An 11,048-nucleotide genomic window follows, 5' to 3' on the forward strand; every position below is an offset into this window, starting at 1 on the left:
CAGAGTCGTGATGTGCAGTTCGCGAACCATTCGTTATTTTTGAACGACTCTTTTTTACTGACGTGAGAGTCATGATTATTTTTTCTGAGTGACTCGTTCATACGTTTGACGTGCGAGTGCCGGCCGCAATGTCTTTTATAGCAGGATTAATACACGCTCCAGAGACGTGCTCCGACCACCGTTTTACATATGCGCGCAATAAAATAGATCATGACGGTAGATAGAGAATACAAATACCGTAAGAACTGATAATTGATCGCATTGTGCAATTGATTATTTAATGTTATGATGGATAGCTTTGTAGAACCAAAACATACACAGCCTTTGCTCAACAAACTCCAACTCGAAAACGAATCGTTTATCACTCTCACAGCAATCAAGCAATGCAATCCAAAAGGACACTCTAGTCCTGTAGAAGCCACAGCTAGACCTCGTTTCAAATGTATCAAGAAATAATCTCATGTGTATGCCTAGCAATCTACAAATGTACAGTTTAAAGCACACGTTAATGAATCAATCACAAATGACAGCTCCAATAAGCCACCCTATGCTTGAACGACATGTGAACGGGAGGCTCGTAGCAACATGACTCTTTCGAGTTTTCAGTTCGCCGGTAATGGGTCCTGCGCGCTCTGGGCATTACTGACTCAAATGAACGAAATTAGTCGGAGGTTTTTCTTCTTTAGACTGTTCGAGTCGAAAAGATCAGAGTAAAAAGAGCCGAACTTCCCATCAATCACTACAACATAGCTCTTAAAGGGGCAATGTCGTCTTAAAAGGGCAATGACATACCTTGTCATAGAAACTGAATAATAATCATGTATAATTAAATAATTATTATTAATAATAACAATCAGGACGTTGTGTCCAATGGGCTAAATGCAAATGGACAAACCCCACGCTTCAGCCTATTTACATTGTATAGCCACTATGCTTCATCAGTTGGGCTACAAGTGATAATGCTTATTGACAATAACACATCTGATAATATAGATCATGCATAGACTATATACATGGTCCAATATTTTAAAATCATTTTTACATTTTTTACCAATATGTTGTTGGGCCCATTTCTGCAGGTGGAAATTATATTTTAGATGGTGTCAGCATGACTTTATTTTCATTCATTTTGGAGTAGAAGGTTCTTTTGAAAAGTCACCAGAACTGAGCTTCTCAGTCTATCTACATACAAATTATTCCCGGGGAGGATCCCGGACCCCCAAAGCAAGGGGACTAGAAATGGACAAACTTGCCGTTTTTCCTAAAAGCATGATGGTCATGACCTTCTTACATGAAAGGGGGGGGGGGGTTGTCTGGGACCAAGTTAATCAATCTGAGATTGACTAAAGTTTCAGTCATGGGATTTTTGTTGTTGTTGCTTTAACCTCTGTGCCATATCCTTTCTACGTGTATTGAGGATGTCACAAGTGGCTGGTCTGTCTATTGATGAGTACAGAGGCCTGTACTTATCAAGGGGAGTTTTGAGTGAAAGCCAATAAATCAAATCAAATCAAATATGGTGGTAACAAAGGAAGCCACGAAAGATAAGACACATCCAAGGTTCCCTGTCATGGCATTTCAGACTAATCTTGAGACATTGCAAATGAACAAACATTTAAGTGAATAGCTGTGGGTTAGCTTACAATGTGGTGGTAGGGTAGCCTAGTCTAGTGGTTAGAGTGTTGGACTAGTAACCGGAAGGTTGCAAGTTCAAGCCCCACAAATCTGTCGTTCTGCCCCTGAACAGGCATTATAACCCACTGTTCCTAGGCTGTTATTGAAAATAAGAATTTGTTCTTAACTGAATTGAATAAAGGTAAAATAAATAAATAGAATGTCATGACAACAATGTGTTCCTGTGATGGGGCAGAAGTCCACGTGTTGTGTTATGGTCAGATAGCTAGCAACATGAAAATATGCTACCATGTGGGGAATCGTTAAGTATCTTGTTATTGATACCATGTCTTGTTTTGACTCTTGTCATGTCTATGCTAATATGGCAAAATAATTGATAGCTAGCTAACCAACAACTTTAATGATGTATTTGAGAGCAATCAAGTGCTCTTTGTGCAAATGTCTTTAATTTGTTGTCAAACTATGTCAACAATCCTTTGATTCTATGCCAACCCCCGTTTTTCTCCATTGTTGCGCTTGGATTGTTTTTGTTGCTCAACAACCCAAGCGTCTATATTGACTGAGTTTCCTGTGTTTTTCATCACTTTCAGCTTGTCAGGCTATAGGGCCCACTGCCCAGATATGAATATGTCTATCAGGAATGTCAAATATGAATATTGAAGATGTCTGTCATGACAGACGTTGTTCAGGGCCACTGGCAAGCACTTCTGGTTCGCATCCCACTACTAGCTCGGCTTCCCAAGATACTCCTGAACACTAAAACCAGATGAGAGTGGAGTCTGGAGAACTAGGAACAGAAGTAAATAAAAACAGTTTGAGTTTCAATATGTCATTAAACTTTCTTCTGCTTGTGAAAAAACAATTTGTACTACTTTTCTCTTTCTCACCCTCTCTCAATCTCCCCTCTGTTATCAGTATTGTTATTTGTGTGTGGGGGGGGTCTCTTTCTTCCTTTCCCTCTCTCCCTCCCTCCTACCCTCTGTTGGCAGTGTGCTGAGATACGTCTGTACCACGCGCGCACCCACAGACATACACTTTTGGCTGAGCTGGGCCTGTCCTTGGAACTGTGTGTGCGTGTTTCTGCACACAGGTGAGTCACGAGACGCACCCAATGTACAGCTAAGTGCTGACCCGGCCTTTAACACTGCCTGAAAAATAAGACCTTTCATCCGGTGCACTGACACAGGGTTGACTCACAATGTATTCAGTGAATAAGAAGTCGAATTGTCTAAAACATTATCCACGCCAAATGTTGTGGGTAAGACATCATTTTTTAAAGCTAAATATCATACATAACAACAGGCTAGCTACTGGTCTAAGAGATTTTCAATCCATGTTTGGACAAAATGCACTGAAACACCAAGCACTTATTTAGCCTAGGCCTATAGCTTCAAGAAAGGGTGTTCCACTCCTCCGAGAAACAGACCAAATGTCGCATTGGCAGTCTTTGTACCCGTTTTATTGAAAAAAGTTCCACACAAAGACTATTGAGCAAGTGCAATGATCTAAGAACGGGCGCCTTTGTCATGGAAATCCGAGGTTGGCACGAGACAGTGGGTTTCACAGAGCGCGAGAGTTGGAGTTGGGGACAGTATTGGCAACTCCCAAAAAAGCTCTAAACTTGGACATTTTGTACGCAATGACATTTTGACTGGATTAGTGTAAAATAGACTATGGTAGGCTAAATATCGTCGAAGCCTGTCAATATCATGATTCACGCGCATCTCTTATGCGCCAATACCACCTGCCATACGTAACGGACGAGTTGTGTTTATCGGTAACAAACTAAGTTGTGCAGCCAAACATTTTTAGAGTGGAACAAATGTGAGTATCTGTTCAAATCTATGTTTGATTATGTTAAATTATATTATCAATTTGCACTATTCAAAAAGCACCTAATTTTCAACAACGACGGGCCCACTAGGCTACAGTTATGCTACTGAAGTGTCAAATATTTATTTACAGAATGTCGTCGCCCCCGACATTGAGGGAGATACATTTGTCTTTTTTTTTCTTTCTTCCAGTGTGCTTTTGGCATGTTTAAATGTTTGGCATTGGGAGTGCCACCCGCAGCGGTCATTTCGACAAACAGGGCACAGTCAGAATCCGGATGTCGCATAACGTTTAGCTTTAATAAAGCACATGCGTGTTTGTTAGACATCTCTCTGAGAAAGCTGGCATACAATTAGTCTAGTAGGACTATATATTACAACTAATATTGCCTTTTTATGGTTTTTTTTATTGGGCATTCAATATCATGCTTTTATAAAGTTTTTTTCTTTTTTTTACGCTTAGAGGTTAGAGGTTACTGGGTTGCCTGGCAGCTATGCCCTATCTGAGAAGAGTGTAAGGGTGTGTCACAAAACCAACATCCTTTTATCAAGTTCCCTGTTACCGCCACATTAGCCTGCCATGGGCTGGCTTTCCTGCAGGCTTCCAGTGGGTCTCCTTTGAAGTTTCCATATGTATGTGTCAGAGCTTTGTGATAGTTGGGTATAATAATCATGTCAAGCCGGTTTTGTACAACACCAGGAAGTAACAGGTATACTGCAATAATATGCACAATAAGTACTTACACATGTATACTGGACTGCAGTAAACCTTTTCGTATGAATGTCTTGGTAATATTGAAAGCATTGTTCAAGATTAAGAACACCCTCCTACCGCTGCTGACGCTAGAACCCTTGCACAAATTAAACAGTTGTAGGAAAGCGACACCCTATAACTCCCTCAATCAAAAACTAAGGTGATGTTTGTGTTGGCAAAACTAAGGAGAGAGGGAGGGAAGAAGGGAGTGGTGTTTTTGCAACATTTCTATTCCTCTGGAGAGGACTAAACCATTGTTTAACCCAAACTTTGTTTATATGAGCATGGCTGTGTTCTGTTTTAATGATGTCGTTTCCAAACAGTCCATTGTGGTGGAAGAGGCTGTTTTATCACCTATGAGTCATAGTATGCCAGACAGGAGTCTGAGTACTCTATGAGATGCAGTGCCTGTTCTCTCTAATTGCTGAATAAGCCTGTTTGATGTGTTTTCAGTCCCCTGTGGATCAGAGAGTCTCAGTCTCCTGAGTCTTAAGACCCCATAGATCTACTGTCTTGGTTTTGCTCTGCGTCTCATGGGCTATGTGTGGACACTGGACAGTGGTTTCTCCAGTAAGAGCAGGTCTAGCCACAGGAGCTGTGTAACCTATAACAGCTGGTCTGTGGTCTGTGGTCTGGTCTGGGCAGAGCTCATATCCCTTCCAAGGTGAACAGTAACAGACACAGCACAGAGTTCATGCCTTTAACTCTTTAAATAGAGCTGATGGCAGTAAAATACTATAATGTGGTCATATGTACATATACTATATTTCACAGTGCATGAAAATGCATGCAACTCTTCTTTAACACACACACACACACACAAACACACACACACAGTCAGAGGTTAGCCCCAGAGAGAGGGCAGTGTGCCAGGTGGGCATGGTGACTGGGTCTGGTGCCCTCTGCTCCCCCTCTTCTCTCTGGTCTCTGTGCCCAGGAATGCACATTACTGCACTGCCCTCTTTTCCATCTCATTTACTCCAGCTGCACGCACAGTTTAGGAGTGTGTGTGTGTGTGTGTTTGTGCGTTTCAAGTTCAATAAATGCTCTTGCGCTGTGTGATATCATGTCACTAATTAAAGTGAGTTTGTTTGTATATTTGCGAGGGAAAGCAAATCTCCGTACACACACACACACACACACACACACACACACACACACACACACACACACACACACACACACACACACACACACACACACACACACACACACACGGAGGTATGTGCAAGTCCAGTACTGCACTCCAGCTCTTTGTGTACTTTTGACTGTGACTGTTTCCCGTAGCCTCTAGACAGTGTTCTGTTCTCTGCCACTCCCATGAGATTGGGCCACAGAGGGAGGGGCCAGCTTCGCCAGGCTCAAGCCCACACAGGTGAGCCCAGCCTAGAAGGAATGTAGCAGGGAGGGGGGCACATTTAGAGGTGTGGAGCTTTGAAAGTAAAAACGCCAGGTGACATATAGAGAGGAAGGGAGTTATCTATACTGTTAGCTACTTACCTGAGCTTGAGACAGGGAGAGAGTGTGAGTGGGTGCAAGTTAGAGGAGGGATCAAATCTCAGCACACATATTTTTACACTCACATGCTCACACAAACACACTCGGTGGCTCTCACTCTCCCTTGTCTCTCTCTCATTTCAAGACTGTGACACTCACGCGCACACACGGGCGCCTCACCTCCAGGTTCAAGGGGATAGGAGTCAATATTTGACGGAGCTGAGCAGAGAAGGAAGGAAGGAAGAAAGAAAGAGAGAGAGAGAGAGAGAGAGGGCGAAAGTAGAAATGTGTTTCTCTCCTGTGCACTAGCATTAGAGATTCCTGGAAACGTGGAACTTGGACTTGAAGGCTCGTAAAGGAGGTTCCCCCCCCAGACGCAGGTGGATACTAACTTTACAGAAGAGTGGAGAGTTAAAGAAAAGGGGATTAAGCTTTTCCTTATTTTTTTGGGGTCAGACTTTTGGACTTGGATTGGGCAAGGCAGCCATAAGAGGTTTGTTTGATCAGTAATCTCTTTAACTATTGGTATAAACTCAATAATTGTGCCCATTGTTTTCACTGATCTACCACTACTTATAGTTATCTACTTGAGTATTGCCAAATTCGTTTTATTATATTTATCTTTTATTTATCCTTATTAGAGTCCTATAGAAATATATTTGGGGGGGAGGCATGGAAGTCCTGGCCACGAAGCAGCAAGCATGCAGAGGTCTGTGCATGACAAGATAGTTAAAGCATATCACTTTACAATGTCTACGACCTGTGTTTTTTATTAGAGTGTATGTCACTCAAATCAAGGATCACTAAAGTAAGTTAGAGTAGGAGTCTGTAGCTCGACTTCTTACAAGGCGTCTTGTTGTTGTCCCTCTGACGTTGTTCTGCGTCTCATTCCTCTATAGTGAACCATATTTAGACCAAAATGTGACACAAGTGAAGACGGTTATGTAAGAAGAATTCAGTTTTGCAGATGAAATGAACTCACAATAGAGGCTCTTTTTGCAGGTATCCAACTGCCCTTAGAGATGAGGATTTATACATTCAAAAACCCTATGCTGATTCGAAGGGATACAAAGAAGCATTTCATGTATTTTATTGCAATCAAACCATATTTGTGAATGGCTTGTAAGAAACGTTGTTGCCTAACAACATTCTTCTTCTTGCAGAATGTGTTCCCCCCCCCCCCCTCCCCCAACAACTACTATTGAGTACCGCTCCCTTTCTGGTCACATAGACCCAACTAGATTTACAGGGAAATTACAGTGTGCGTTGTGACAGTGCAGACCACTAGGGACTCTCGTTCTGATTGCAGCAGAATGAAAACCCACAGACCGAGAAAAGGGCCTGGACGTCTCTCCACTCTTGCACTCTCAGATAGCTGTTCCCACATGTATTTACCTGGTCAGATGTATTTGCCTGGCTTAGATGGATTGATGGTGTGTTAATTTAGTAACTGTGTTTATACAGGGCTGACTGAGTGCTCCAGGTGTGTAGTTGAGGGTTGATTTACCTAGCTGTCTCATAGAAGGCCCTGGCTGTGCTCCCTGTCACTGACTGACGTGACTCTCCCTAATGATGTCATAACGGTTTAGGGCCCCTCCCTTTGTTGGAATGTTCACCTGGCCTCCGGGCATGTTATTTAAAACAATACCTACTGAGCTAGCAATGATTCATGTGTTTTTTTAAAATCTTTTCCCTTGTCTTTCTCTCTCTTTCGGGCTTTACATTCTGAATCTGTCTTTTTATACATCTCCCACTGGGCACAGATGTAATTTTAACGTATAGTTTTTAATTTACATTTGGTTGAGTTGTCAACTAACATGAAATCAACTGAACATTTCAACATATCATTGGATTTAGGTTAAAAGTTGAAATCCCTTACGTTGACTATTTTTTGCAAATCGAATCAGTTTTCCATGTTTATTCAACGTCATCACATAAAATATTTTAGTTGAAATTATGTGGAAACAACATTGATTCAACCAGTTTTCACCCAGTGGTACTATTGTTTATTTGGATACCTATTAGCTGTTACAGTCACAACTTTCTGGGGTCCACATATTTGTTCATTTTTAACCCCCTTTTCTCAATCTTGTCTCATCGTTGCAACTCTCCAACGGGCTCAGGAGAGGCGAAGGTTGAGTCATGCGTCCTCCAGAACATGACCCGCTAATCCTTGCTCCTTAACACCCGGCACCAATGTGTCGGAGGAAACACAGTTCAACTGACGACCGAAGTCAGCCTGCAGGCACCTGGTCCGCCACAAAGAGTCGCTAGAGCGCAATGAGCCAAGTAAAGCCCCCAAGACGTTGGGCCAATTGTGCGCTGCCCTATGAGACTCCCTGTCACAGCCAGATGTGACACAGCCTGGGATTGAACCTAGCTCTGTAGTGACCCCTCAAGCACTGTGATGCAGTGACTTCGACCTCTAATCCACTCGAGAGGCCCTTATATTTTTTTCATTTAGACCAAGGTAAATTCAAGCACAACTTTATTGTTTTTTTCCCCTCAAACTCTTAGCACTTTTAACTGTCTCCATGAGAAAGTCTCTTCAACTTTAGACGTTCTTCTTCTTTAATGTGGCTGTGTTTAACAGTAGTTAACGGACCATCTTTATGGACCTTACATTCTTCTTCTTTAATGTGGCTATGTTTAACAGTAGTTAACGGACCATCTTTATGAACCTTGCATTCTTCCTCACAGTGAAGATATCATTGGTCCTGTTTTTCACTCTTAGCCTACTCAACCTGGTCAGTGATAAATGTGACCGTTAATACCGGAAACCCACACACGCACACACACACACGCATGTGCACACACACACACACACACCTGTAGGCAGCTCAAGTTCACGATATGGTGCTACACTACAGTAAGTGCCAGGTCCTGTGTTTTTCTGCTCTGTTTTTGTGATGGTTGGGTCAGTTTCTCGCCTTGAGGTGAAATTCCTGTTTGGTGAGTCAATGGTCAAAATAGTGGGTGAGGTGGGGGTGGGGGGATTCGGATCATAAAACACTCTTTCTCCTCTGATTCAATTACGAGCACATTCTGTCAGCATTCACTTCAAATGTAAGATTCCCTGTGGAGAAAATCTGTGTGGTTTCCCATGTCTATGATTGCTGTCTACTACTGTATAAGACTGCAGCTCCTTTCACACAACGTTCACATCAAACAATGTCTCTCCTGCTGTCTGGAAGAACATTCCCCTGAAATATCTCACACAGTTCCACTTCGGCGCTCCCCCATTGCAGTTCATTTCACCATGCATGCCCCAACACGTTTTCACAAGCTGATTCTCCCACTGTCTGAAGTTTGGCTGTGGAGGATCTGTCTTTAGTTTGGCATATGGATAACATAAAAGGGATTTGTGTGCTACAGTCAGGGTATGGCAGGATATAGCTGGCTCTGTCTGGATAGAGGGTGAAATTGCCTTTAGTTTCCATCTGTTTGATGTGCTAGGGATGTTTTTTCGTTCGAAGTTACATCTGCTTATTAAAGGGACAATCCGTATTTTAGTATTTTTTTTCATTAGTCCACTGTTTAGACAATCCAAAAATGTTTTATGAAGTGCACAGTGACACTTTGCTTCTTGAAAGTCCAATATCTTGAAAACTTGACTGCTGACATGTCAAAAGTGTTTCAGTAGTGGACGAATGAAAACAATACCAAATATAATTTTTTGAGTGGATTTTCCCTTTAAGGAGTGTTCAGTGTGGAAGTTAGTTGATCATGCAGATAGGCTGAGCACAGATCCTTCTCTGAATGTGTGGATGGCTCACAGTGTCTCTCTGTTCTGTATAAGTGTAAGGTCTCTGCGGTAAGCCCACAGAGAGACCTGAGCCAACCAGGGCCAGATGGTTTGGGTTACACCATAATATTTCTGTAGAGGAATAACCAGATACTGAGGTCACTGGAGGAATATGCAATACAGGAGGCAGATAATGCAACACAGGAGGCAATACTGGAGGCTGAAAGTCAACTTTCTTTAATTGATGAGGCTCTTCGAGTAAACTTGATGATACTCTTACCTGACCTCTCCAAGTAGAAGTTGCTTTAGGCACATATCTAGGATCGCCTTACCCTCTCCAAAGGAGTGAAAACGCAAAACTGACCTTCCATCAGTGTCAAGTAGCAAATTTAACCGAGAGTACTCCTACCTAACCAGGTCAGTGTAGTCTAGGCCGTGGGGAAAGTTGAAAGGTCATAAACTGTGTGTGTGTGTGTGTGTGTGTGTGTGTGTGTGTGTGTGTGTGTTGCAGGAGGGAGATGGGGAGATGGACATTAAATCTCTTGGTGGGGGTTGTACTTCTTGCTGTCCTCACAGCCAGTTGCTACGCTGAAAAAGGTGAGAATTATTGAATCAAGTGATTGTTACTGTGTGTCTCGTATTACTACTCTTTCTTTGACTATTTTAATATGTTGATAGACCCCGTCTTGTTTATGCAGTTGAGCAATAGGTTGAGTCATCTCTAACTGAAAATCAAATCATATTTTTCATTGGAATTCTACTGATGCTAAATGTCAACACAGATATTCCTGCTATGCTTCTCTGTCCAATAGTGAATCACTGTCTGGCTACGAGGGCTAGCACCTGTTCAGAATGTATTCAGTCAGGGAAGGGCTGTGCCTACTGTCCAGATGAGGTGAGAAGAAACCACTACTCAAGTTGCCCACAGACACTTCTTACCCGCCACAAATATTTAGTGTGACCCATGTTTGTGTTTGCGTACAGATCTTCGATGGTCCCCGCTGCGACCTTCATGACAACATCATAAGCCGCGGCTGTAATAGCGCGGTGACAGCCAAAAGCAGCATGTCGATGGAAAGAGTAAGTATCACCATGACACTAATCCTTACTACACGGATGCATGAATTAACCGGTTTTCATTAGACTGTTCGTCTGGCTACCTCGGTAATACTGTCGTACAGAACAGTCTGCAGCCGAACGATGAATGTGCAAGGTGTGCTCACAAGCAAGGTGTGCTCACAAGTGAAGGTATACTCACAAGCAAGGTGTGCTCACAAGTGAAGGTGTACTCACAAGCAAGGTGTGCTCACAAGTGAAGGTGTACTCACAAGCAAGGTGTGCTCACAAGTGAAGGTGTACTCACAAGCAAGGTGTGCTCACAAGTGAAGGTGTACTCACAAGCAAGGTGTGCTCACAAGTGAAGGTGTACTCACAAGCAAGGTGTGCTCACAAGTGAAGGTGTACTCACAAGTGAAGGTGTGCTCACAAGTGAAGGTGTACTCACAAGTGAAGGTGTGCTCACAAGTGAAGGTGTACTCACAAGTGAAGGTGTGCTCACAAGTGAAGGTGTACTCACAAGTGAAGG

General features: G+C 42.7%; 1 protein-coding gene across 1 annotated transcript in view; it reads left to right on the forward strand.

Moving 5' to 3' along the window:
- Positions 1-3,235: 3,235 nt before the first annotated feature.
- LOC135523763 (integrin beta-4-like) overlaps positions 3,236-11,048 on the forward strand; it is a 30,557-nt gene continuing 22,744 nt past the window's right edge. The window contains 4 exon segments of the mRNA XM_064950649.1: positions 3,236-3,459; positions 9,975-10,060; positions 10,276-10,358; positions 10,448-10,543. Of these exon segments, the coding sequence (XP_064806721.1) occupies positions 3,458-3,459; positions 9,975-10,060; positions 10,276-10,358; positions 10,448-10,543 (267 nt within the window). The 5' untranslated portion in view covers positions 3,236-3,457.

Source organism: Oncorhynchus masou, chromosome 31 (genome assembly GCF_036934945.1).
Source record: "Oncorhynchus masou masou isolate Uvic2021 chromosome 31, UVic_Omas_1.1, whole genome shotgun sequence".
In the NCBI taxonomy this organism is placed as follows: Eukaryota; Metazoa; Chordata; class Actinopteri; order Salmoniformes; family Salmonidae; genus Oncorhynchus; species Oncorhynchus masou.